The sequence below is a fragment of the Oncorhynchus nerka genome, linkage group LG8, assembly GCF_034236695.1.
Source record: "Oncorhynchus nerka isolate Pitt River linkage group LG8, Oner_Uvic_2.0, whole genome shotgun sequence".
Lineage (NCBI taxonomy): Eukaryota > Metazoa > Chordata > Actinopteri > Salmoniformes > Salmonidae > Oncorhynchus > Oncorhynchus nerka.
In genome coordinates, this window is record NC_088403.1 from 54,462,171 (window position 1) to 54,489,777 (window position 27,607).

Here is a 27,607-nt window from a genome sequence, read left to right on the forward strand (position 1 = left end):
CAACACTGTTTCACAACAAATCAGTGATATGCCAGGAGATGTTTTGAAACAATTACTGCTTCGCATACAAGCCAGTGAATTATATGCGTTATAGCTGGATGAGTTAACAGACGTGGCGTGGCGGGCCTGGCACAGTTCCAGGTATATGTCAGTTACGTTTATGGAGGGTCAATTAAGGAAGACATCCTCTTCTGGAAACCAGGACAAAAGGATGATATATTTTTTAAGCACTGGACAGCTTTGTGACATCAAATGGACTTTTGTGGTCAAGATGTGTCGGTATCTGTACTGATAGGGAGACATAGTGGAGTGGTAACGTGCGTGCAAGTAGTTGACAAGTACAATATGCTAAAAAAAACAGAAAGAGAGAGAGAGAGATTTCTTCTAATATTGTGATTGCATTATCTGGTTTAGTTTGAACTTGTCTGTCCCGTGCAGTAAAACTCCATCCACATGGAGCGCTGTGTTGTGTTAATAGGCTCGCCACACGCTGATACAAAGAGAAGAAGAAATGCGGAAGTAAAGTCATATTTACGTTTCAACTCTCTTTGACGAAGGCACACTGGCTGAATTCCAAACTCGCAGTCGACTAAAACATGTCTAAACTACAGTCGTTTAGTGTGTTTTTAGATGATCGTTTATCGGCGGCCGCTCTTGAGATTTTCGGGGCAGTTGAGAAAACAGTAGTGGAGTACAAGGAAGAGAATGATCGTTTAAGAAGAATGCTGCTGATCACGCCGGAGATAAAAATATGTATAGGTTCGTATGTAGGTCTACTAGCTAGTTATAGTTCTAATAAATTAATACACTGTTTAGGCTAACGGTGATCATTATTCCATACATTTTTTAAAAACAGTTATCTACTGTTACTTTTACCGTGAATGGAGAAAAAAATTGTCACGAAAATCTGATTGAAATAGCATAACGTTACATATATCTGCAGTCAGTTATGACTAAAGGCTGAATTAGATCTAGCTGAGTACCTCACCTCCCCCCATAACATTTACCTATATAAATATAAAAATATATACAAAAACAAGACTCAGAAATATCAAAAAGAAGTAACAAAGACAGATAGAAACACATTTTAGTATATAAATACAAATATAAAAGAATCGAATTATTACCCTATTACTAACAAAAAAACACACAAAGAAAACTAAATTGCACAAATCCTATCACACAAATGCACAAATAGAATAACACACTTATAAAGAAGAGAACCTGATTACTACACTATTGCACTTCAAAGAAGAAACACACAAACTAAATTGTACAACTGCCATCTAAACCCAGACCTTTCTTGCCTTCCTTGATGCAAAGTAATCAATTACATCATCATAAGAAATCTGCCCAGCAATTGCATGGTTAATACTGATGACAGCAAGGCCACTAAGGTGTTCCTGTGACATGGTGGACCTCAGGTAGGATTTGTTGAGCTTTGAAAAACTCCTCTCAGCTTCAGGTACGGTCACTGGAAGAGTAAGACAAATTCTGAGACTGGTTTTATATTACTCTTAACGATTTCGCACAAACCAGAAAAAAATGTGTGACAGATTCTACTAATTGCATTAGTACTGTACAAAGTTAGAGGTGCGCTATTTGATAGATTCCCCCGTACCCCTACCTCTGGCTTCCAGTGGGGTGACCTGAGCTCAACCTACTAACGCCCCCTTCCCAATCTCATACTTCCCATCACCTTCCCATGCAGTAGACTGCCTAGCTCACAAACTAGAATCAGGGCGCCCACTCCAACAAGGTTAATTGACCCACAGTCCCACACGGTGACATGATATCATTGACGTGACGTGCAAATGTCACCATTACAATTTACTGCTTAAACACTTACCATGTAGCAATGTTTGTACTCTGTTGCATGCTTTTGTTTGAGTTCTGAAATCCATAATTTTTAATAAAAAGTTAATCAAATAGACCCACTGACTGTTTCCTCGTTGAGATTGTATTGGCACATGTGCATTCGCACTGACTTGGCATTTTAGAGCAACTGTTGGGGGTTGTATTTTAGGAAACAATCGTGGTTGTATTTAATTAACGTTTTATTAAAACGTATGGATTTCAGAAAACAAAGGAAGGAGCGCAACAGAGGACAAACAGAGGTACACGGTAAGGGTTTAAGATACATTTTTGAAGTGTCGATGCATAGCGAGTCAGAGGTTAATTTAAAAAAACTCTAGTCTGCTCTCAACTCCTCAGGTACTCTGCAGTATTAGATCATAGCTTCAGATTTGCAATGGTCGATATGCAATAATGTAATCTGATACTTCTTTAATGATTCATTGGAAGGCACTGCAGTGTCTTATTAATGATGGGATTAGATTAAGCTATGGCCCTTCATGACTAGGCGAAGCCGGTGAGGGAGGCGCACCCTGCTCAAATCAAACAGTAGCCTAATCTGTGCTGCTCGCTCATATTGTCAACAATGCAGCATAAAGAATTGTTTAGAAACACCTTTCTATAAAATACATGTCAAACTAGTTTTCATTGGGAAGGCAGGTAAAGCGTTTTTATCAAAATAAAACTTTAGCATGTGAAAACACAGAATCCTACTCATTAAGCACCTATCAGAGTCCAAAGGATGTTCGTGTACAGCAGTGTTCTAGAATATGGATCTGTTTGCTCGAATTCTCAGCGCACCTCACACAATTTCCAACCGTCACCACATTAATAAAATGAATAGGAGCCGCATAAGCGGAGTCGTGTAGGTTGGGACACAGTGGTGACAGAGCGGGACAGATATGTCACAATGGAGTACAATCGTGGCTTTGGACTCTGAATTGTGCATTACTCCACATGCTCCTACGTCACTTTTCTTTTGAGGCAACTTCGCCTTAGGCCAGAGTGGGGCACCTGGTTCACGGCTGGGATGCAGCCCGGTTCCAAAAGGAATGCAATCACTTTATATAGATAACCTCTGCTCCTCTCCTACCCTCCAGACTCCTTGCAGCCCTCTCTCACCATCTCTGAAGAGGAGATTTCCCCTGAGCAGCAGCACTGTGATCAGGAGTGGAGCCCCAGTCTGGGGCAGGAGGACCCAGAGCCCACACAGATTAAAGAGGAACAGGAGGAACTCAGGACCAGTCAGGAGGAAGAGCAGCTTCGGCTCTATGATACCAACGACTCCATATTCACGCCTTCCTGTGTGAAAAGTGAATGTGATCAGGAGGACCCATGTCAAGAAGCCATACTAGCTGAATACCCAACTCTTAGTGTACTGAAAATGTCTAAACTAAAGTTATTTAGTGTGTTTTTAAATGAGCGTTTAACAGCGTCTGCTGCTGTGGAGATTTTTGGCGCAGTTGAGAAAACGGTAGCTGAGTACCAGGAGGAGAATGATAGCCTACGGAGGCTGCTGCGGCTCACCCCAGAGATAAAATTATGTAGAATAGGTTTGTATGTAGATCTACCAATGTCTAGCTACAGTTCTTTCTAGTCAATTAATAAACTGTTTAGGCTTTCAGTGATCACAATTTCAAAAAAAGTTAAAGTAGTTTTTTACTTTTGCCGTGAATGGATAAAAGTAGCACTGCCAATGCTTTCCCTCGCTTGGACAGCAGCATCACACATTTTTCCATTGACGAATGTTGAAAACAATTACATTTGAACTTACTTCCCGAAAGTCCTTTTGTTGCCCTTCTGATTCCAATACTACATTGGAGTTATTCAAGGTCCCTCAGGGATTTTTCTGCCATTGCAAACCTTGGGCGTGCCTCCTAAGTGTCTTTTTTTATGTTCTATTAAATCCAAACAGTGTCTTATTGGATGGAAAATGCTAGGGAACTAGCTTTAAAACTGCAAAGAATATGTGGAATTGCAGAAAATTTGCTTAGAGATGCACACATTTCTCTACATTTCTCTAAAAAAGGGCCTCTAAAATGTAGTCAGGCCAACCGGGCTCGTTGCCACGCCCACCACCTAAGCCCCTTTTTCATCCAGAAACAACCCTGCCTTTTGATTAGCTGAGGATGATGATTTGATCAAGTGTGAAACGCTTTATCTAGAAAAAATTGATAATTGATTGCGATACGGTTTTGGAAACCTTGAACACTCAATTTAATAATAATCCAACATAACTTTACCACAGATTGGCTGTTTCTTGTGGAACACAGCTTTGAGGTGATATAGAGTTGAAGTCGGAAGTTTACATACACTTAGGTTGGAGTCATTAAAACTTGTTTTGCAACCACTCCACAAATTTATTGTTAACAAACTATAGTTTTGGCAAGTCGGTTAGGACATCTACTTTGTGCATGACACAAGTCATTTTTCCAACAATTGTTTACAGACAGATTATTTAACTTATAATTCACTGTATCACAAGTCCAGTGGGTCAGAAGTTTACATACACTAAGTTGACTGCCTTTAAACAGCTTGGAAAATTCCAGAAAAATGATGTCATGGCTTTAGAAGCTTCTGATAGGCTAATTGACATCATTTGTGTCAATTGGAGGTGTACCTGTGGATGTATTTCGAGGCCTACCTTCAAACTCAGTGCCTCTTTGCTTGACATCATGGGAAAATCAAAATAAATGAACCAGACCTCCAGAAGTTTGGTTCATCATTGGGAGCAATTTCCAAACGTCTGAAGGTACCACATTCATCTGTACAAACAATAGTACGCAAGTATAAACACCATGGGACCGCGCAGCTGTCATACTGCTCAGAAAGGAGATACGTTCTGTCTCCTAAAGATGAATGTACTTTGGTGCAAAAAGTGCAAATCAATCCCAGAACAACAGCAAAGGACATTGTGAAGATGCTGGAGGAAATAGGTACAAAAGTATCTATATCCATGTCCTCTGGTCTGATGAAACAAAAATATAACTGTTTGGTCATAATGACCATCGTTATGTTTGGAAGAAAAAGGGGGAGACTCGCAAGCCGAAGAACACCATCCCAACCGTGAAGCATGGGGTTGGCAGCATCATGTTGTGGGGGTGCTTTGCTGCAGAATGGACTGGTGCACTTCACAAAATAGATGGCATCATGAGGTAGGAAAATTATGTGGATATATTGAAGCAACATCTCAAGACATTATTCAGGAAGTTAAAGCTTGGTCGCAAATGGGTCTTCCAAATGGACATTGACCCCAAGCATACTTCCAAAGTTGTGGCAAAATGGCTTAAGGACAACAAAGTCAAGGTATTGGAGTGGCCATCAAAAAGCCCTGACCTCAATCCTATAGAAAATCTGTGGGCAGAACTGAAAAAGCATGTGCAAGCAAGGAGGCCTACAAACCTGACTCTACAAACCTGACTCTCAGGTCTGTCAGGAGGAATGGACCAAAATTCACCCAACTTGTTGTGGGAAGCTTGTGGAAGGCTACCTGAAACGTTTGACCCAAGTTAAACAATTTAAAGGCAATGCTACCAAATACTAATTGAGTGTATGTAAACTTCTGACCCACTGGGAATGTGATGAAAGAAATAAAAGCTGATATAAATCATTCTCTCTACTATTATTCTGACATTCCACATACTTAAAATAAAGTGGTGATCCTAACTGACCTAAACAGGGAATTCTTACTAGGATTAAATGTCAGGAATTGTGAACAACTGAGTTTAAATGTATTTGGCTAAGGTGTATGTAAACTTCCGACTTCAACTGTATATATATATATATTTTTTTTTATTAAAAAAATTGCCTCCCTTGTTTCCATTAGCTAAGGAAGCATCATAGTTCAGGTATATGTGCAATGGAAAACACCATCTTTTGTATTTGTTAAAATAATTTTTAGGTGATATGAAAGTAAAGTTTCTAAGGTTTCCAAAACCGTAGACAGTGAGGACTATTAATGGTCAGAGAGTGTTAGGACTTTCGTACACATTGGCTTCGGTATGTTTCATAGTAGGCAATAGGAGTGAGAATCCAAGCCCTATGTGGCTTGTGTGAATGAAAGCAAATAGCTAGATATCTTCACTCAGACGTGTCTAAAGGCTGTATACAGTGCCTAGTGATGGTCTCCACACCCCATCACAGTCTTCACCCTCCTCTATGATATACAGTCGCTAGTGAAAGTCTTCACATTTTGCTGTCCTAAAATTACATCTAAAAATGGATTACATTAGATTTTTTCCCTACTGATCTACACAACCTATTCCAATGAAATTAAAGTATAGGCAATTGTCAAAATTGTTGGAGGGTTTTCCTCATTTTAAATGTATTTTGATCCTGACAAAGTCCCCAGTCCCTGCCAGTGACACGCATACCCATAACATGATGCTGCCACCGCAATAGTTTAAAATACAGAGGATCAACAACATTGCATTCACTCCACATTACTGGCCTGTATGACAAAATTAATGTAAGAAAGCCTGTGTTAAAATCCACTCCAAATCATCCATTCTTTTTGCAACAAGGCCGTTAAGTAATAATGTAAAAAAAAAAAAACATAGCAAAGAAATGAACTTTTTGGCCCAAATTAATAAGTACAGATTTGGTCAAATCACAGAGTGAAATACTCTATTTTCAAGTATTGTGGTGGGGTATGCTTGTTATGGGAATGCATGTCAGTTTGTCAGAATCAAAACAAACATGAAAGGAGCAAAGCACAGTTAAAAAGAAAGACCCGCTGTAATCTTCCCGAAAACCTAACCTAGAATAGAGATTTAAATTCTTCAGTGGGACAATTACACAAATTTGAATGCCAAAGACAACAGAATGGCTTTCCAAGAGGTGTTGAGCGTTCCTGAAAGGTCCCGTCACAGTCCTGACTTAAATCTGCTTGAAAATCAGGGACACGGTTTGAATATTGCTGTCCATCAATGATTCCCAAACAAAATAGACTGAGCTTGAGCACTTTTTGACAGAAACAAATTTGTAAGTCGCTCTGGATAAGAGCGTCTGCTAAATGACTTAAATGTAAATGTAAATATATGTTGCCCTAAGAGTTGTGCAAAGTTGGTAGAATCGGATTCAAAATGACTCACAGCTGTAATGGCTGCCAAATGTGCTTCCACCAGGTATTAACTCTTCAATGTGAAGACATACACATCTTAATGTTTTATTCATTTGTCAAATGTTCTATAATCTTCTTTCATTTTGAAAAGGTGGAGTAGGTTGTGTATATCGGTAGTAAAAAACAAAAATTGAAACTAATCCCTTTTTGGATCTAATTTCAAGGCATCAATATTTGAAAACTGTGCAAGGGGTGTGTAGACTTTCACTAGCGTCTGTATATCATAGGAAAATACAGTACCAGTCAAAAGTATGGACACACCTCATTCCAGGATTTTTCTTTATTTTTTACTATTTTATACATTGTAGAATAATAGTGAAGACATCAAAACTATAAAATAAAACATGGAATCAAATAGAAACTAAAGTGTTAAGCAAATCAAAATATATTTTATATTTGAGATTCTTCAAAGTAGCCACCCTTTGCCTTGATGACACCTTGGTACACTCTTGGCATTCTCTCAACCAGCTTCATGCGGTCATCACCTTGAATGTATTTCAATTAACAGGTGTGCCTTGTTAAAAGTTAATTTGTGCAATTTCTTTCCTTAATCTGCATTTGAGCCAATCAGTTGTGTTGTGACAAGGTAGGGGTGGAATACAGAAGATAGCCCTATTTGGTAAAATACCATATTATGGCAAGAACAGCTCAAATAAGCAAAGAGAAATGACAGTCCATCATTACTTTAAGACATGAGGGCCCCCGAGTGGTGCAGAGGTCTGAGTGCTAGAGGTGTCACTACAGACATCCTGATTCAGAGTCCCATAGGGCGTCACACAATTGGTCCGGGTTTGGCCGGTGTAAGCCGTCATTGTAAATAAGAATTTGTTCTTAATTGACTTGCCTAGTTAAATAAAGGATACATTTAAAACATTGTTTTAAAGTGAAGGTCAGTCAATCTGGAACATTTCAAGAACTTTGAGTTTCTTCAAGTGCAGTCACAAAATCCATCAAGCACTATGATGAAACTGGCTCTCATGAGGACCGCCACAGGAAAGGAAGACCCAGACTCACCTCTGCTGCAGACGATACATTCATTAGAGTTACCTGCCTCAGAAATTGCAGCTCAAATAAATGCTTCACGGAGTTTAAGTAACAGACACATCTCAACATCAACTGTTCAGAGGAGACTGTGAATCAGGCCTTGGTTGAATTGCTGCAAAGAAACCACTACTAAAGGACACCAATAAGAAGAAGTTACATGCTTGGGCCAAGAAACACGAGCAAAGGACATTAGACCGGTGTAAATCTGCATTTTGGTCTGATTAGTCCAATTTTGAGATTTTTGGTTCCACCGCCATGTCTTTGTGAGACGCAGAGTAGGTGAACAGATGGTCTATGCATTTGTGGTTCCCACCGTGAAGCATGGAGGAGGAGGTGTGATGGTGTGGATTTCTTAGCTGGTGACAACGTCTGTGATTTATTTAGAATTCAAGGCACACTTAACCAGCATGGCTACCACAGCATTCTGCAGCGATACGCCATCCCATCTGGTTTACACAAAGTGGGACTATCATTTGTTTTTCATCAGGACAATGACACAACACACCTCCAGGCTGTGTAAGGGCTATTTGAACAAGGAGAGTGATGGAGTGTTGCATCAGATGACCAGAATAGGTCGGAACTCCTTCAAGACTGTTGGAAAAGCATTTCAGGTGAAGCTGGTTGAGAGAATGCCAAGAGTGTGCAAAGCTGTCATCAAGGCAAAGGGTGGCAACTTTGAAGAATCTAAAATGTATTTGTTTAACACTTCTTTGGTTACTACATGATTCCATACGTGTTATTTCATAGTTTTGTTGTCTTCTATTATTCTACAAACCCTTCAATGAGTAGGTGTGTCCAAACTTTTGACTGGTACTGTATATACTTCTAGTGTTCAATTTAATCCTGTGGTATATAGATAACGTCTGCTCCTCCTCTCCTTCCCTCCAGACTCCCTCCAGTCCTCTCTCGCTGTCTCCGAAGAGGAGATTCCCTCTGAGCAGCAGCACTGTAAGCAGGAGTGGAGCCTCTGTCTGGGGCAGGAAGAACCGGAGCCCACACAGATTAAAGAGGAACAGGAGGAACTCAGGACCAGTCAAGAGGAAGAGCAGCTTCAATGGCTCTTTGATGCCGAAGACTCCATATTCACTCCTCCCTGTGTGAAAACTGAATGTGATCAGGAGGACCCACAGTGGTTCTTGACTCCTCCCCAAACCCAGACTGTGGAGAACAGAGAGAGTAACTCTAAACCAGTGAATCTCAGACCTTTTGGCACTGTGACTTACCTAAAGGGTCTAGACACTTCCTGTGACACTCCAGATAATCAAAACAATGCCTCCAGCCACAACTCCGCCATCAGCAGCGACCGGGTCGGACTGAACAGCAGCCCACTATTGGATCCCAGTTCACCATTGAATCCAAACCCATCAGTGGGGGAACACTGTTTGAAGCTCAACACCACGTCTAGAAAAATTCACTGCTGCCGTGACTGTGGTGAAGCGTTTGCTCTGAAAGCTGACCTGCAGAGGCATGTGACTCTAGCCAAGAAAAGACTCAGTGAATGCCACTTCTGTAATAAATGTTATAACTCCATCTGTAAACTGAAGGCCCATGTCAGACTCTGTCACGGTGGGAAAACCTGCACCTGTCCTGTTTGTGGCAAGACCTTCAAATACAAAAAAGATCTGTCCAGGCACATGAGGATTCACACAGGAGAGAAATCATTCCACTGTGGTGACTGTGGGAAAAGCTTCAGTCAGAAGGGAGACCTAAATAAGCATATACGGACTCACACAGGAGAGAAACCATTTAGCTGTCGTGACTGTGGGAAAAGCTTCAGTCTCAAGGAGAACCTAACCAAGCATACACTGACTCACACAGGAGAGAAATATTTTAGCTGTGGTGACTGTGGGAAAAGCTTCAGTCAGAAGGGGGACCTAAGTAGGCACATACTGACTCACACAGAAGAGAAGCCATTCATCTGTGGTGACTGTGGGAAAAGCTTCCGTCGTAAGGATAACCTAACAGATCATGTTCGGAGTCACACAGGAGAGAAACCATTTAGCTGTGTTGACTGTGGGAAAAGCTTCAGTGCCAAGGGGAACCTAAACGTTCATAAATTGACTCATACAGGAGAGAAACAACATGGCTGCTCAGTCTGTGGTAAAAGATTCACTAAGAAGGCTTCTCTGCTGACACATGTGAAAAACATCCACAAAGCAAGAAGACAAGACAAAAAATGAACGAAGAAAGAAAATTAGGACATAGACACCGAGAGTAGATTTGTACAATAAATGCATTATGTGGGTGGAATGCTGTATCAACACAGAATAAAACAATAAAAGCCCTGTGATTGTAGTGACTGTCCATTACTGCTTATCAATTATCAACCATTTATAGACATTACATATTTGTTTTTCATAAATGAATTGCAAGAAGCGGGCAGTAAATCTTTATATACACACACCTCACCAAATGCATTACCATGTATTACAGTGATGTCAATCATTAGTTTACTTGTCTTAACTTTTGTGTTGTCCTGTCAAGCCATTGGGGCAAGATAAAGTTGTCAATTGGCCAGTGTAACTTGATTGGCGGCTATGGGTGCATACTCTTGCCTATGATAAGCCAACTTTATGGAGGAGTTGTCAGATTATGCGTCTGTCGGGCAGTGATGAAGTCAATGTCCTATTAATTTGATGTTGAAGTATTCTTTAAAGAATTTACTAATAGTAGTACTATTATAACTAACAAGACTGAACTGTACCTAGGTCATCAGCAGGCAGTCGTTAACTGCGCTCTCCCTCTTGCACCAATCAAAGAGCTGCATGTCCACAAAGTTTCAAATCCCAATCAGGAGCAGCATCCTGTGAAGAGACAGACAAATGTCATCTTAAAAAGCAGGCGTTTACGTCAGATAGCATATCACATAGTATTAAGTCATGCATGCTACATACTGTCCTGGGACAAGAGACCGAATACATTTTAAAGTTCTTATCAGAACTGAAAATTCGATCTGGTCTGACCCAAGTCCGGTGAGCTGAACGGCGGAGCACTGGCCCGACATCACATAAATTAAATGAGCCCGAAAAAAGCCTGATTTCTAGAAAACAGTAGGCTATATTGATGTGAACTGGTGTTGAGAACAACAAGGCGGAGGTTGGCATGTGAAGATATGAGGAAACAGTCATTGGGCCTAGAAAAAGCGCAGAGAGAGGAAAACACATTAGTTATCAACTGAATGATGAAAATATTGGAATAAGTAGGCTAATGGAATTGAAGGCATGTATCAAATTCTTACATATACTGAAACTCCCAGTCATATATAACCGTTATACTAATTTAAAGAAATAGTTGTGTGTGGTCAGCACCATTTTGATTGGGACAGCGCCATCACTCTGCTTTGAGACAACCGTAGGGGACATAAATCAATCAATGTCAGATCTTTGTTTCCACTGAATCTCCGTTTGGATATTTAGTAACAATTAGGTTGGGAAAATGTTAGCTAAATTGAGCTGAGTGCTAATGATCATCTGATCAGTACATTTTATACAAGTGAATTTTGCTCTTCACTCGCGTATTAGCCTGTCCTACTCCCAACAAAAAGCCTGTGATTTGTCTTGATAACCAATGTGATTTGGTTTCAATGAATCTCTGTCTGTATATTTGGTTAATTGATCTCTGGCCGGACAAGTGGAGGTGGTATAGCTCATTTATTTGTTTTCCCATCTATCACTGATCAGAAACATTTGCCATGCAATAATGTAGCCTGAATCGTGTGTATTATTTATCTATTGACTCACGTAGTAGCCTTGTAAGCATATACCAAGCATTTTATTTTGAAAGCCTTTTAATTCAGCTCTTTGGCATCAACTCAACTCGCCGTGTTTGGAGGAGGAATGCTGCCTATGACCCCAAGAACACCATCCCCACCGTTAAACATGGAGGTGGAAACATTATGCTTTGGGGGTGTTTTTCTGCTAAGGGGACAGGACAACTTCACCGCATCAAAGGGACGATGGACGGGGCCATGTACCGTCAAATCTTGGGTGAGAACCTCCTTCCCTCAGCCAGGGCATTGAAAATGGGTCGTGAATGGGTATTCCAGCATGACAATGACCCAAAACACACAGCCAAGGCAACAAAGGAGAGGCTCAAGAAGAAGCACATTAAGGTCCTGGAGTGGCCTGGCCAGTCTCCAGACCTTAATCCCATAGAAAATCTGTGGAGGGAGCTGAAGGTTCGAGTTGCCAAACGTCAGCCTCAACCTTAATGACTTGGAGAAGATGTGCAAAGAGGAGTGGGACAAAATCCCTCCTGAGATGTGTGCAAACCTGGTGGCCAACTACAAGAAACGTCTGACCTCTGTGATTGCCAACAAGAGTTTTGCCACCAAGTACTAAATCATGTTTTGCAGAGGGGTCAAATACTTATTTCCCTCATTAAAATGCAAATCAATTTATAACATTTTTGACATGCGTTTTTCTGGATTTTTTTGTTGTTATTCTGTCTCTCACTGTTCAAATAAACCTACCATTAAAATTATAGACGGATCATTTCTTTGTCAGTGGGCAAACGTACAAGATCAGCAGGGGATCAAATACTTTTTTCACTCACTGTATACTGTGTGTATGCTGTGTAGACTCGCTATGTGTAACTTAGGAAATGGCCGTCGGCATCAACGATACACATGTAGAGCCAGCCAACACAAGGCATTGAAGAAACACAGAAAATCAACGATCAAATCGATTACATAACTGTCCATGTAAACCTAGCCTTCCTGCTCAAATAGGCAAATTTGTCCAAATAATATTCACTTACTGTAAGAAATTAGCTAGCTCACGTGCAAATGGATGCTAATTAACTCTATGCTAACATCGGTGCAGTAGTTGGTTATATACAAATATACCACTGCACTGGTATGACATGAATATTAAAGTACATTATGCCTTATTTTATTTTTTAAATGTAGTTTATTGCAAAAAGAATAATATTACACATCAATACAGGGACAATCCTGTGAATACAATGAAAAAAATGAAATAATAGAACACCAGGCAAACCCCCCCAAAGAAAGAATAATTCAGGACATCATTAATATGTGACAAGGCAATGAGACATTAATAGACATGACTTTGAATCATTTATCCTACTTTTTAAGTTTCACAAGTTTGAGGGTTTATAAAATTGTAAAAAAAAAAAATTCACCTTTACTTAACAAGGTAGGCTAGTTGAGAATAAGTTCTCATTTACAACTGTGACCTGGCCAAGATAAAGCAAAGCAGTGCGACACAAACAGAGTGTCGTAACAGAGTTACACATGGAATAAACAAACAAACACAATAGAAAAATAGTTAAATGAAAATATATATATATATTTTTTTTTTTCCACCCCATTTACATTTGTGAATATAATATTTGGCCAAGATAATAATAATGTTAATAAAATAGTTATGATCGGAATAACAAGGATAAGCATAATGCCATTTCACATCAAAGGTAAACAGTTGAAGTCGGAATACACTGTTGGAGTCATTAAAACTCATTTTTCAACCACTCCACAAATTTCTTGTTAAAAAACTATTTTGCAAGTTGATTAGGACAGCTTGGAAAATTCCAGAAAAGAATGCCATGGCTTTAGAAGCTTCTGATAGGCTAATTGACATCATTTGAGTTAATTGGATGACTGTGTATGTATTTCAAGGCCGACCTTCAAACTCAGTGCCTCTTGTCGTAGCAGAATCAGAATTAGTTAGGTAACATTGATAAATAAGATGTTTTATCTACCTTCATAAATATGCTTACGTGGTAAAAGTCACTTGGGGCCCAGAGAGGGGAGAGGTCAGGATTGTCTTCATATGTGAGGGTATCGGTTAAACCATGTGAAGGGCTCCACAATGTCTGTACACCAGTCACTCCCTACTTTTCCCATTGGGGGGAGGAGTATGGCAGTGTCTGGAACCATTGTATGTCCCCTCTGATGTCAAAACTTGTCTTTCATAGTATATGACCTAGAGGCTCACTCCTCTCAGGGAGCTTGTCCAGGGGTGGGTTGTATTTGAGATGGGAGTATCTAGAATTGACAATTGATATACGTCATTGGATGAGGTAATGTTTTGGTAATATGAAGTACCAAGAAGTAGAACCTTGTCTTAGAGAGAAAACTGAACGATAATTTATAGCTAATGCCGTCTGGTGTGGTGTCTTTACTATCATTAAATTGAAGACTTAGTTTTTATCAAAGATTCCTGTAATTAGTATTACGCGATTAAACTGAATAATCATGTAACTGTAATTAACTAGGAAGTCGGGGCACCAAGGAAAGTATTCAGATTAAAGTTATAATTTTCAGATATTTTCATATCTGATTAATAGTCTTCTGATTAATGATTTATTTAAACTCACGTTAGTCTCATTCCAAAAGTCGTAAATTGTTGGTTATCTGCACGAACCCAGTCTTCACTATGAGTCATCCATACATCAATTGTCTTAAATAATTTATTTATTACTAACTAAGTAATTCACAGAAATGCATAAACAAACATGGTAAATGTGGTTACATGAAATGATAGGAAAATGTGCCCTAGTGGGCTGAACAGGCATGGCGGCTTGTTAGACAAAGGAGAAGTGGGGGTCGACTAAGAAGTCACTACAGAGTTAATAATTATAACAATTTAAATGCTAATCCTTTACACATGAACACTCACTCATTCGGGAACAATTGCAATGAATCAATATATTTACGCTCAGTGTGTCGTCTTGATCGCTGGTGAAAAGTATTTATTTTGTAGAATTATCCGTCTCTCTCCCTCTGTCTTGGTTAGAGGGGATAGTTCAAAGCGACATTCGTTATAGATGGATGTTTCGGCGGGTGTCGTTCTTCGCGTTCAATGATACCGAATTCCTAACTGAAGACTAGTAATTAATATCAAAGACTTGTTCTCATTCTGTCGGTATCGATAGTCTAAGAGTTTAACCACGTGGTATGGTTAAAAGATTCAGCAATGGTCTGCAACCTTTAGCCATCTCATAATTGAGGTAAGCTCGGTCTGGGGATAATTTCTCAAAGTTGGGTTTTATTCGGAATGGCAGAAAAGGGCTGTCCCAGGATGTCTGACCCTAACTAGGCTCAGGAGCGGTCCTCTGATTTAGTTCAAATCCAATTCCCTTTTTAAGTTTTCCTTCATTAAACAGTCCAAAATCACATTTTAAAATTGTGTAAACAGTATCATACTCACTCATTCATCTTATACAACAATTCGATGTAAACCTTATATCTGGGGCTATTATATAAACAGCGTTATGGTAATGTGGCCACACCGTCTCCCATGAGCTTCCCAAGTTGTGACAAACGGACCAGTTCGTAGCTGGATTCTTCACCGATCTTTTACACTTTCTCCGGAACATGAAATTTGTTCGTACCTCAAGTTCTGTGAGGTGGAAGGATTTCCTTTGTCTCCATGGAAAACTACTCTCTATAACTGTGTGTCCATGAGGTCTTCTCAGGAATTTAGGACCTCTGACCACAGCAGCCTAGTTATAGGAGGCAAGGGGGAGGCAGGGAGAGGGGGATGGGCTTGCTATACCCAAAGAGGCCAACGTCATGACACTGGCTATGGGATACTCCTCTCTCAAGTAAAAGTCTTCCGTTGTGCAGTTTTCCTAAGACCTGTGGTTCGTCATTGTGAGTTGAGAGGGGTGGATCTTTGCTATAAAAGATCTCAGTTCCCATTATGTTGACACTCTCAGAATTCATTTATAGACACTGAATTGATCTGAGAGTCAAAGGGCTATCGTGAAGCTCATATTATTAAAAGATTAAGTTTAAAGTATAACTCTGACTTGTGTGTGGTTTGTAAACTCTCCTTTCACTTAGTAATAAAGGAAATTACCACGATACTCTTGGTTTGACATTATGATAAAATCAAAAGAAATCAGTCTCAGAAAAAGACCTCAGATTTTTTTTTGCAGACCTCCACAAGTCTGGTTCATCCTTGGGAGCAATTTCCAAATGCCTGAAGGTACCATATTAATCTGTACAAACAATAGTACGACAGTATAAACACCATGGGATCACTCAGCCGTCATGCCGCTCAGGAAGCTTACCAGAAACATTTGACCCACTGAGCAGCAAAAGGGGGACAAGGAGGTGGAGACTTTCTTGTTTCGTCTTTCTTTTATCGTCTTTGTACTGTCTTGTTAAAAATAACGCCGTCTTGTTACTGCTGTGAAAGAAAATAATTTGTCCTCACAGTTAATCAACACTAATCCATTGAACAAGGTTACAGGTTAAAGAAACCAAAAGGATATTTTATAATTTGAGTGAACTATCAGTCATTCAAGCAGTGACTCAATGATTATGTCCACAGAGTAGGAAAGGCTCACCTATGAAAATTATCACAAAAATCAGGCATACCAGTCCAGGCAAGGTCAGATGAATCCAAGTCCAACAGCCTGATAAGATTCATCACAGGTTAAATATAATATAATATTACATTCACACAGAGGATCTACTCCTAACATTTGAACAGAAATGTCCTCTAAAAACCTGCTCTGTTTAAGTCATCTGTAGGTGTCTTCTAACTAGGCTGTTTTTCTGACCATCTTTTGCTTTTACTTATTTTGCATCACTTTGTGACTGGTGCTGATATGTATAGGGCTTTATACATTGGATTGATTGATTGATTGATTGATTGATTGATTGATCTCACCTGGGCCGATAATGCTCTTGTGGATGTACAGACCTTGCAGGGAGACGTGTGACACTCTACAGGAATATATTGCGCACCCAGAGTCCTGAGGGGAGGGCCGCAGCCGGACGAAGGCTGCCACAGAGTGAGTATTGTCATGATGTTGGAGGTGACTAGAGCGCAAGATGTTCCCCAGCTTCTCAGGCCGTTGACCACTGCTAGTCTCCTTGAAAAGGTCAATCTCCACATCCAGGGGGTAAAAGCCATTAGCCTCACACACTACTCTGGGGATCTGCTCCTCCTTTGTAGTCAAGGAAACATCAGGAGGCTCTGAGGGAGGAGAAGAGTGAAACACAAAAGATGGGCATCTAGTGACTGCCATGCACCTGTGTGATTATTTAAAGTTGCACTTCCTCCAAGTCATTAAGACATTTTCAATGATTTCAATTCACTTCCTGATTTGACTGAATTGAAAACTAAATTGACCCCAACACAGTGAGCTGCCTCCCTCATACCCCCAGAGGTCTCACCTATGATGTGCAGCGTGATGTCCACACTCCCGTTGAGTGGGGGTACGCGGACGGAACACACGTACGTCCCCTCACTGCTCACCTTGGTGATGGGCACAGTCAGGGAGGCATCCCCCCCGGCAATGCCCTTCACTGCCACCCCGCTGCCCTCTGTCTGACCTGAGCGGCTGGAGTAGCTGAACAGCTTGGTCCGGCCCCCTCCGCGCCGCTGAAAATGCCACTCGACTGTAAGGTGAGGGACCTTGTGGTCCACGGCAAACTGACAATGCAGGGTCGTCTCTTTCTGCAGGCCCACCCGCACGGATGGAGAGCGGGTCATAAGCACCATCACAGCTACATAAAGACAGGCCACAGGGAGAGTGTGAGGAAGGTAAGGGCAATAGAGGAGAGGTACACAGGCAGATCTTAGGTTGGACCACTGCCATACATACCTGTATAAAATCATAGACACAAGAGTATATGTTAAAGTGTATGCTGTATTTGTATGTATGTCCACAATACAAAAGAAATCCATTGGTCTGCACCATACCGGAGGCGCTTATTTTTTCTTTAACTCCGATGGTGAGCCAGCTGAAGAAGTCTTGCTGGTGGGTCGACAAGGTCGTGGCCGGGGTGACTCTGAGGAAGGAGGTGATGTTGAAGAGGCCTGCGGTGTGCCGCAGTGTGCAGGTGAACCAGATGTCGTGCCCTGTTCCTCCCAGGCTTGGCCAGCGCACACGGCTCATCCCTTTGCTGTACCTGTGGATGTCACACTGCAGTCGATCCACCGGACCCTCCACAAACTTCCTCATATCCACCTTAGATGCTGGGGAAGATACATCTGGGTTAGAATTCCAACAAACACAAGTAGCAGAAAAACAGTGACTTTGTATCGAAGTTGTTTCTCTTACTCAGGGTTGTTGTGGTAGAAAATGTGTGGATAATCCCAGAGCCCTACACTCTTTGAAAAAGAGTTCCAAAAGGGTTATTTGGCTGTCCCCATAGGACCCTGGTGGCCAACAGGGCAACAATAAAGGCTTTCACTCCTTTTTCCCCCCGCTGTTGGCATTAGGTGCAATTGATTCAGACAACCTGCGCACCGGGTAAGCAACATGTTCCCATTTTTAACCCTTTAATGTCACACCGGGTATGTGTGTCTAAATCGAGTGTGCCTACTGCGCTGGCCAATTCTTTGACAGTGTCTCTGTGGTCATGGTTTTAAATGTTTAATTCAGCACTGTCACTGTTTTTAATCAACACTATTACAAAAACAAATTATTCTCTGTACTTCCACTCACTCTACAATGTATGAGTAGCCAAGTGTGTCGACAGCCCTGCGTTTTTACTATTATTAGCAGCTCATGTGTTTATTTTAATATCCAGGAATATTTCACATTCTCTTGTCAAAGGAACGACAGAAGTTTGTGCATGAGGCAGATGTGGTGCTACTCCAGTTTCGCCATTGTTTGGAAGACGGTGTCCCCCCGCTCTGTTCAGTCTCACCGGAGGCCTCTCCTTAGACTAATGGCGTGTTCATAAAAACTGGGAACTCAGAAATGTCAGATTTCAGTGTGTTCAAGACAACTGGGAAGTCGGGGGAAAAAAGTGATCCTACTGGGAAAAAGTAGTTTTGAAAGGTCATCTAACTCGGAATTCAAGTTGGAACCTCGGGCATCTTTCATGAGCTCCGACTTTCCGACCTTGAAGATCACTGACGTCTAGATTTGACCCCACCCCCCATCAGTCCAGTAAAATAAAAAGCTAATGATTTACATTTATGCTACGCAAGTGCTACAACAACTGATCTATTTTGTTATCAAAGCTTGAGTTTTGAAATATAATATGGTCTAAGAATAACAATATTGGCAGGCCAGGCATAGAGCTAATATGCTGTGATCACGTATATTAGTCCTACAGCCCAAACATAATGACTACAGAACAGTTTATAGGTTAATGTTATTTTGTTTAAAATTTAAAATAAAATACAAATCAGAGCAGTGATCTTGACTCCTCATAAAAGGTTTGTGAACACTGCCATAGGACTAGGAGAACCCTTTTTGGTTCCAGATACAACTCTTTTGGCTTCTGTGTAGAACCCTCTGGGGAAAGGGTTCTAACTGGAACCAAAAAGGGTTCTTCAAAGGGTTATCCTATAGGGAAAGACATAGAAAAAAGGTGCTAAGAGTGTATAAACCATACCATTTCCTCTGGATAAACCCTAATGCAAAACACACAGCGTAATAAATAAACATAGTATTTGAGTTTAGGCTCCACGGATCTGACTCACCTGCAACAAGGAATGTGATTGAGTCAGACAACAAAGCGCTGTTCCCCGAGTTGTCAAACTGCAACACGGCATCTCTGTAGCTGTTATTACTTTCAATGTGTCCCTCAGCATTTGTCCATACATACTCATCTGTCAGTCGACAGCGCAGCCATTGCACCTGTAGGAATCCTAGCACACCTGGGAAGAATATAGAATGGTGCTGAGCGATTAAACGACGTTTCATTTCGGTTGTTTTTTGTATGGTTAGTGTTATGTTCTGTTAATTACTGATGTCCCCTTTAAGGATGGAGCACCCTTGGTCATGCGCAGTGTTGTTCTATGTTATTCTGGTACTAACTCGTTTGAGTAAATGTGAAGCTCCAGTTCAATTGCTTGTATTCCGAGTCTTTCTTATTACATAAATAAGTACTAAGTGTTAATAAGACACTACAGTTAGTAAACAAGTAGGCCTAATTTACCGACGTTGGATTAATTACTTGAAATCCATTTAGATTTTTTGTTCAGCGCAGAAACGTAGTAATTAACCATAAAAAACATAATTAATTGCGGCAGTTTATTCCTGCTCAAACGGATCAGAGAGGAAAGAGGCGAAGCGAGAGGTTTCACTCTCGGCAAAATCTGTCCAAAATAAACCCAATGGGTTTCCTATTTAAAAAAAAAAAAAAAAAATTTAACCTTTATTTTACTAGGCAAGTCAGCTAAGAACAAATTCTTATTTTCAATGACGGCCTAGGAACAGTATGGGTTTCTACCTAGCTTGTCGCATGCCTTCCTGTCTTTGGGACAACGCCTCCCATTGTTAGGGCGGAGACATGAGCGTCTCGTCATTATATAATTATATATATATATATAATGATATATAATTATGTCACAATTATGTCTTTGGACGTAAGGTTAGCGATACACACAGACCGTCTGAAATAGGAATGTACACAACACAACGATGAGAAGGACAGAGACAGTTCGTGAAAGTATGATTGATCTACTTTGAAGAACTAGTCAAATGATTTCTTTAGACAACTCTGCAGCATAATTAGGCAGGCTAGCTAAATAGGATAGTTAGATGGCCTGGCTGGGTGACTGTTACTGTCTGAGCAGAATTGATTACTTTAAGGAATGACAAATAATAAAGTCACCAAAGAAAAACTAAGTAATATACAAAAATAAATATTGTATTATTTCATAGTCATTTCCTATTTTGCTATTGATGTCTACCCAATGTTTTGGCAATTGAATGTTCATTATTTTAATTTAAATGCTCTATTTTATAATGCATTTGATGTTTTTTAAAATCGAAAACCATAATATATTTTTTTAAATAATCAACAAACCAACCTAACAAAAAAACAGTAATCGCTCAACACTAATAGGGAGGTTGTGAACCGCCACAACAGGGATGAAAGATAGCATAAAGGGTAAACAGAAATTAATAATATTAATAACATAATATATGTTCTAATTTACCTGCATATGGAATTAAACAAAGGAGAACAGTGAAGATTTTCATGTTGTTCAATATCTCCTCTCTCGTTGCAACTGAAACAAGTTAAACTAGTTTTAGAAGTTTTACTTTCATTTCTACCACATAGATAGATTGAACCATAGATAAGATCTTTGGCTAGCGGCAGAGCGTCATAAATTGTGCGACTTTGCGGAAGACGGTGAGGATACACTGTGGAACAACGGAAAAAGGTATATGTGGAATGGCCAGACTGACAGGGAACATTTAGCCAATGTATTATGTTTTTATAGGGTAGTTTAAAAAATAAAACCATTAGTTAGCAAATGTGTGTGTGAATTATTATATGCATGTGGTTGGTAAGCTTTACTTTCCCAGTAGTACTAGCATTTGAACACTAGCTAGCTAGTAGTAGCGACAACCAGGCTGTTTGCAACATAAGTAAAAACACACGACCAATGTCCAGCGAATATTTAACACCGTCAAATGAGAAGAATGATGTTGCCAGTGCCACTGAGAATAAGGATGGACAGAGCAGTGCTAATAATGGAGAAACCGAGACTCTTTCAAAAAAACAGAGGAAGAAGCTTATGAGGCACCAGAAATGGGAGGAGGAGAGGAACCTTCGTAAGTAAGTAGCTAACTAGGTATACGTTACTGTTTTAAGTGTTAAGTAATGTTTTCAATAAAAACTTCCCCTGGTGCATTCACTTAGGCTACTTCTTTGTGATTATGTACATAGTGACCAATTATTGACTTAACAGTAAGACATCATCATACTGCTTACAAAAATTAACAACAACAGAATTCAACTCTACATAGATTGCCACTATTGACTTATGGCAAGTTGTGCCTTGAAGCATGCCCACATGATATATTTTTAATGTTGATTTTCGTAAGCAGGAAGTGCCTTGTTGTGTATGATCATGTCGTATTGAAATTATCACAGAAATTTGCTTCCTGTAGCACAAACTCCATAATGTTCTGGGACACTAAAAGTCCATGGAGAATAAGAGCACCTCCTCCCAGCTGCCCACTGCATTGAGGCTAGGAAACACTGTAACCACTGATAAATCAACGATAATTGAGAAATTCAATAAGCATTTTTCTACGGCAGGCAATGCTTTCCACCTGGCTACAACTACCCCGGTCAACAGATCTGCACCACCCACAGCAACTTGCCCAAGCCTCCCCCATTTCTCCTTCACCCAAATCCAGATAGCTGCTGTTTTGAAAGAGCAGCAAAATCTTTACCCCTACAAATCAGCTGGGCTAGACAATCTGAACCCTTTCTAGGATTATCCGCCGCAATTGTTGCAACCCCCTGTTCAACCTCTTGTATCATCTGAGATTCCCAAAGATTGGAAAGCTGCCGTGGTCATCCCCCTCTTCAAAGGGGGAGACACTCTAGACCAAAGGTGTTACAGACCTTTATCTATCCTACCCTGCCTTTCTAAGGTTTTTGAAAGCCAAGTTAACAAACAGATCACCAACCATTTCGAATCCCACGGTAACTTCTCTGCTATGCAATCGGGTTTCCGAGCTGGTCATGGGTGCACCTCAGCCACGCTCAAGGTCCTAAACGATATCATAACCGCCATCGATAATAGACAATACTGTGCAGCTGTATTCATCAACCTGGCCAAGGCTTTCGGCTGTCAATCACCATATTCTTATTGGCAGACTCAACAGCCTTGGTTTCTCAAATGACTGCCTCCCCTTGTTCACCAACTACTTCTCAGTGTTCAGTGTGTCAAATCAGAGGACCTGTTGTCCGGACCTCTGGTAGTCTCTATGGGGTTGCCAAAGGATTCAATTCTCGGGCCGACTCTTCTCTCTGTATACATCAATGATGTCGCTCTTGCTGCTGGTGATTCTCTAATCCACCTCTATGCAGACTACACCATTCTGTATACTTCTGGCCTTTCTTTGGACACTGTGTTAACTAACCTCCAGACGAGCTTCAATGCCATACAACTCTCCTTCCGTGGCCTCCAACTGCTCTTAAATGCAAGTAAAACTAAATGCATGCTCTTCAACCGATCGCTGCCCACACCTGTCCGCTTGTCCAGCATCACTACTCTGGACGGTTCTGACTTATCTTCTGAATATGTGGACAATTACAAATACCTAGGTGTCTGGTTAGACTGTAAACTCTCCTTCCAGACTCCCATTAAGCATCTCCAATCCAAAATTTAAAAATCGGTTTCCTATTTCGCAACAAAGCATCCTTCACTCATGCTGCCATACATACCCTCTTAAAACTGACCATCCTACCGATCCTTGACTTCGGCGATGTCATTTACAAAATGGCCTCCAACACTCTGCTCAGCAAATTGGATGCAGTCTATCAGTGCCATCTGTTTTGTCACCAAAGCCTCATTCTATCCACCACTGTGACTTGTATGCTCTCTTTGGCTGGCCCTCGCTTCATATTCATTGCCAAACCCACTGGCTCCAGGTCATCTATAAGTCTATGCTAGGTAAAGCCCCACCTTATCTCAGCTCACTGGTCACCATAGCATCCCCGTAGCATGCCGCTCCAGCAGCTTTATATTTCACTGGTCACCCCAAAGCCAATTCCTCCTTTGGCCTGCCTTTCCTTCCAGTTCTCTGCTGCCAATGACTGGAATGAATTGTAAAAATCACTGAAGCTGGAGAATCATATCTCCCTCACTAACTTTAAGCACCATCTGTCAGAGCAGCTCACAGATCATTGCAACTGTACATAGCCCAACTGTAAATAGACCATCCATCTATCTCATCCCCACATTGTCCCCCCCTCTTTGCACCCCAGTATCTCTACTTGCACATTCATCTTCTGCACATCTATCACTCCAGTGCTTAATTTCTAAATTGTAAGTAGTTCGCCACTACGGCCTATTTATTGCCTTACCTCCCTAATCTCACTTCATTTGCACACATTGTATATATTTTTTTTTCTATTGTGTTATTGACTGTACTTTTTGTTTATTCCATGTGTAACTCTGTTTGTGTCGCACTGCTTTGCTTTATCTTGGCCAGGTCGCAGTTGTAAATGAGAATTTGTTCTCAACTGGCCTGCCTGGGTAAATAAAGGTGAAATAAAAATATTGTCTGATCTTTTATAGTGTCATGAAATCCTTCCATTTGAATAACTTTTTGTTTTTGGTGTGCTACCCAGGCAGAAGCGAAAGGAGAAGAGGCAGAAGAGGAGCCTTGAGAGGAAGAATCAGGGGGAGGAGGGAGGGGAGTTTGTGGGCCGGAAGCGTTTGAGGAAAGAGGTGACACCCAGTAGCCCCCTGAGACTGGTGATAGACTGCAGCTTCGACAACCTCATGATGTTTAAGGTGGGCTGTCAGGGCCCCTGTGGTCAGTAGGGCACAATTTTGTGGAATGTCCTGATAGAAAAATATTATGTAGAACAGATATTAAACTCAGACATGTAGAGTAAAGAATCATGACATTTCTGTTTGTCTGCAACATTCCATGTAAATACAAGAAAGGCACAGTAAGGAATCCTGTGTTTATGTATTGTCTCCCCTGTGTAGGATGTTAGGAAGCTCCATAAACAAATCCAGAGATGTTATTCAGTTAACAGACGAGCGGCGCACCCTGTTCAGGTCAGTCTACCTGCCCCACAGGACATTGCCATCATCGTCATCCCCTGCAGCATCAACCTCCACTGAAGTCAAGTGATTCAAGACTCAAGTGGTGTATTTTCTCTCTTCTCCTAGTTTTATGTAACCAGCCTTGGTGGACAGCTGAAGCAAAACATGGATAAGACTGATGAAGGATGGGTTAACTGGAAGGTGAGTGTACAAAGTCAGTTAGTTTGAATACGCACACAGGCAATGCATGTTGAAATGACCAAGGGAAATACAGAGCGGTGTGTTTTTCACAGGTACGCTGTGCGTGATGCACTGCGTTTGCGTATATACCGATAGGGAGTAATGTAAACCCTCAATGTCTAGTGAGAGTTTCCATATTTAAACTTCTGGTGAAAGGTAGGCAAGAATCTTGTCTAGTGGGACAACATATCTAGTCTGTGTTTTGAGCTGAGTGCTGGGTGCAACTGAATGCATTCACAAGTCAACGCCTCTCCCAAACGCATTCCATCAGATGCTAACCCATTATATTTGGGGGTGATTTAACCCATTTGAATATCCCACTACTAAGGGATGTAATCTGGGTGGTTAAAGAGAGCTGTATAACTGGAGGAAGAGTAAGGTGTCATTAGGCCGTAGGACTTCTATAGGTGAAGAGGGAAAGGCTGCAAATTACATCAACACCTTGTGCCTTCTGTGTGTGTGTCCGGGGCAGGATATAACGGTCAAAACAGAGGCGTACCATGAGGTGGTGGTCAAGGAGGAGCTGGTGTACTTGACCTCTGACTCTCCCAATGTGCTGACAGAGCTGGATGAAACCAAGGCCTATGTCATCGGAGGCCTGGTGGACCACAACCACCACAAGGTCTGTACCACAATTACCTAGAATATTTAGAAGATATGTTCGATTGCCACAGGACACCAAAAATATAAATATTTTTATCTAACAGATTGAGTGTGTTGACCAGGAAGTCAAGACGTCCAGTTCCAAATCGCCCCTCTACCCCTAGACACTTTGTGTAGATCTGAGACCTTTAAATGGAGCCCTCTTCAGGTCCCATGTTTCTCAGTTCTTGGTCTGACCTTTAACCTTGTCCTATAGGGCATCACCTTTAAACGGGCTCAGGAGCTGGGGATTGACCACGCACAGCTCCCACTGAACAGCTTTGTCAAGATGAATAGCCGCAAAGTGCTGGCGGTCAACCACGGTGAGGAACTATCCTAATGATTTACCCGTCAAGATATGACACCAACTCCATTTACTGTGGCATAGTCATGTGGTATTGACCCTTATGAAATGATTTTTTACAGAGCATTAGTGGTCCACTACATGACCAAAAGTATGTGGACACCTGCTCATCAAACATCTCATTCCAAAATCATGGACAATAATAAGTTGGTCCCCCCTTTTGCTGCGATAACAGCCTCCACACGTCTGGGAAGGCTTTCCACCAGATGTTGAAACATTGCTGCAGAGGCTTTCTTCCATTCAGCCACAATAGCATTTGTGAGGTCAAGCACTGATGTTGGGCGATACGGTCGGGCTAGTAGTCTACTTTCCAATTCATCCCAAAGGTGTTCGATGGGGTTGAGGTCAGGGCTCTGCGCAGGCCAGTCAAATTCTTCCACACCGTTATAAAACCATTTCTGTAAGGACCTCGCTTTCTGCATGGGGGTATTGTCATGCTGAAACAGGAAAGGGCCTTCCCCAAACTGTTGCCACCAAGTTGGAAGTACAGAATAATCTGGAATATCATTGTATTCTGTAGCTTTAAGATTTCCCTTCACTGGAACTAAGGGGCCTAGCCCAAACCATGAAAGACGGCCCCAGAGCATTATTCCTCCTCCACCAAACTTTACAGTTGGCAAAATGCATTCAGGCAGGTGGCATTCTCCTGGCATCTGCCAAACCATGATTGGTCCGTGGGACTGCCAGATGGTGAAGCGTGATTCATCACTCCAGAGAACGCGTTTCCAGTGCTCCAGGGTTCAACGGAGGCGAGCCTTTACACCACTCCAGCCGACTCTTGGCATTGCGCATGGTGAAATTAGGCTTGTGTGTGGCTGTTCGGCCATGGAAACCCATTTCATAAAGCTCCCAACAAACCGTTCTTGTGCCGACGTTGCTTCCAGAGGAAGATTGGAACTCGGTAGTGAGTGTTGCAACATGCTTCAGCACTCAGTGGTCCCATTCTTTGAGCTTGTGTGGCCTACCATTTCGCGGCTGAACCGTTGTTGCTCTTTTACGTTTCCACTATACAATAACAGCGCTTACAGTTGACCGGGTCGTCTCTAGCAGGGCAAAACATTTTATGAAACTGACTTGTTGGAAAGGTGGCATCCTATGACGGTGCCATGTTGAAAGTCACAGCTTTTCAATAAGGCCATTCTACTGCCAATGTTTGTCTATGGTGATTGTATAGCTGTGTGCTTGATTTTATACACGTCAATAAAGGGTGTGGCTGAAATGGCCAAATCCACTTATTTGAAGGGGTGTCCACATACTTCTGTATATGAAGTTTATGTGATAGAATTAATGTGCTCAGGATTTATTTTTATTTATGAATTTATTAGTGTTTGTGTTCCCTGGCACAGTGTTTGAGATCATACTGGTGTACCTGGAGAAAGGGAACTGGCAGGAAGCCTTCTTCACTGTCTTGCCTCTAAGGAAAGGGGCCATTCCCCTGGGCCAGGAGGGCATAGCCACGGAGGATGAGGAGGAATCTGACAGAGACGCAGAGACGGTCACACCGAACACAACGGGCAACGAACAGGACCAACAGTAGAACGTACAGGGATGACAGGACACACTGCAGTCGGAAGACGCCCCTAAATATGAGTGCAGCATAGCTGTGTCCTAATACGAATTATCGATTGCAAAATGGTTGATTTAGTGAGTTTTGTATTTATTTTGCCGAATTATAGATCTTTTTTTTTAGTCAATGTTTTAATAACATAACATTTCTGTTTTCAACTTTATTTAATGGAAGATATTTTACTTGAAGTGCTTATATTAAGTGAACAAGTCGTACATATCTGCAGTTCTATGTTCTACCTTCAGACCTATTCTTGATGCTCTGCAGCCAGCCTTGTTTCATTAAAATATATACTTACACAG

General features: G+C 41.2%; 3 protein-coding genes across 5 annotated transcripts; 2 read left to right on the forward strand and 1 right to left on the reverse strand.

Moving 5' to 3' along the window:
* The first annotated feature begins 514 nt into the window (after positions 1 to 514).
* On the forward strand, positions 515 to 10,307 carry LOC115133572 (zinc finger protein 92 homolog). Its single transcript, XM_029666968.2, has 3 exons — positions 515 to 759; positions 2,955 to 3,407; positions 8,909 to 10,307. The coding sequence occupies exons 1-3, from the start codon at positions 597 to 599 to the stop codon at positions 10,198 to 10,200; spliced, it is 1,908 nt and encodes a 635-aa protein (XP_029522828.2). The 5' UTR covers positions 515 to 596; the 3' UTR covers positions 10,201 to 10,307.
* A 90-nt stretch (positions 10,308 to 10,397) lies between these two features.
* LOC115133576 (tapasin-related protein-like) lies at positions 10,398 to 21,066 on the reverse strand. Of its 2 annotated transcripts, XR_003864216.2 has the most exons (8): positions 20,908 to 21,066; positions 19,444 to 19,620; positions 17,707 to 17,982; positions 17,178 to 17,510; positions 16,669 to 16,977; positions 16,343 to 16,411; positions 16,064 to 16,182; positions 10,398 to 10,824 (listed from the first exon to the last, which is right to left on the reverse strand). XR_003864216.2 is itself a non-coding variant. In XM_029666979.2 (7 exons), the coding sequence occupies exons 1-7, from the start codon at positions 20,948 to 20,950 to the stop codon at positions 16,157 to 16,159; spliced, it is 1,233 nt and encodes a 410-aa protein (XP_029522839.2). In that variant the 5' UTR covers positions 20,951 to 21,066; the 3' UTR covers positions 12,908 to 16,156. The 2 variants fall into 2 exon arrangements, 1 of the variants encoding a protein (XP_029522839.2); XM_029666979.2 differs by lacking the exon at positions 10,398 to 10,824 and having other exon boundaries at positions 12,908 to 16,182.
* LOC115133580 (tRNA methyltransferase 10 homolog A-like) lies at positions 21,060 to 27,606 on the forward strand. Of its 2 annotated transcripts, none has more exons than XM_029666982.2 (7): positions 21,060 to 21,533; positions 24,066 to 24,231; positions 24,433 to 24,504; positions 24,619 to 24,693; positions 25,205 to 25,354; positions 25,592 to 25,697; positions 27,085 to 27,606. In XM_029666982.2, the coding sequence occupies exons 1-7, from the start codon at positions 21,361 to 21,363 to the stop codon at positions 27,273 to 27,275; spliced, it is 933 nt and encodes a 310-aa protein (XP_029522842.1). In that variant the 5' UTR covers positions 21,060 to 21,360; the 3' UTR covers positions 27,276 to 27,606. The 2 variants fall into 2 exon arrangements, with proteins under 2 accessions (XP_029522842.1, XP_064877989.1); XM_065021917.1 differs by having other exon boundaries at positions 21,409 to 21,529.
* The last annotated feature ends 1 nt before the right edge of the window (position 27,607 follows it).

Coding starts and splice junctions, on each gene's coding strand:
- LOC115133572 (XM_029666968.2), top strand. CDS start 597: ATGTCTAAACTACAGTCGTTTAGTGTGTTTTTAGATGATCGTTTATCG. Junction 760..2,954: donor GGAGATAAAAATATGTATAG/GTTCGTATGTAG, acceptor CCTACCCTCCAG/ACTCCTTGCAGCCCTCTCTC. Junction 3,408..8,908: donor GATAAAATTATGTAGAATAG/GTTTGTATGTAG, acceptor CCTTCCCTCCAG/ACTCCCTCCAGTCCTCTCTC.
- LOC115133576 (XM_029666979.2), bottom strand. CDS start 20,950: ATGAAAATCTTCACTGTTCTCCTTTGTTTAATTCCATATGCAG. Junction 17,983..19,443: donor AATCACATTCCTTGTTGCAG/GTGAGTCAGATC, acceptor TATCTTCCCCAG/CATCTAAGGTGGATATGAGG. Junction 16,183..16,342: donor TTTTGTGATAATTTTCATAG/GTGAGCCTTTCC, acceptor TTTCTTTCACAG/CAGTAACAAGACGGCGTTAT.
- LOC115133580 (XM_029666982.2), top strand. CDS start 21,361: ATGTCCAGCGAATATTTAACACCGTCAAATGAGAAGAATGATGTTGCC. Junction 21,534..24,065: donor GAGGAGAGGAACCTTCGTAA/GTAAGTAGCTAA, acceptor TGTGCTACCCAG/GCAGAAGCGAAAGGAGAAGA. Junction 24,232..24,432: donor ACAACCTCATGATGTTTAAG/GTGGGCTGTCAG, acceptor TCCCCTGTGTAG/GATGTTAGGAAGCTCCATAA.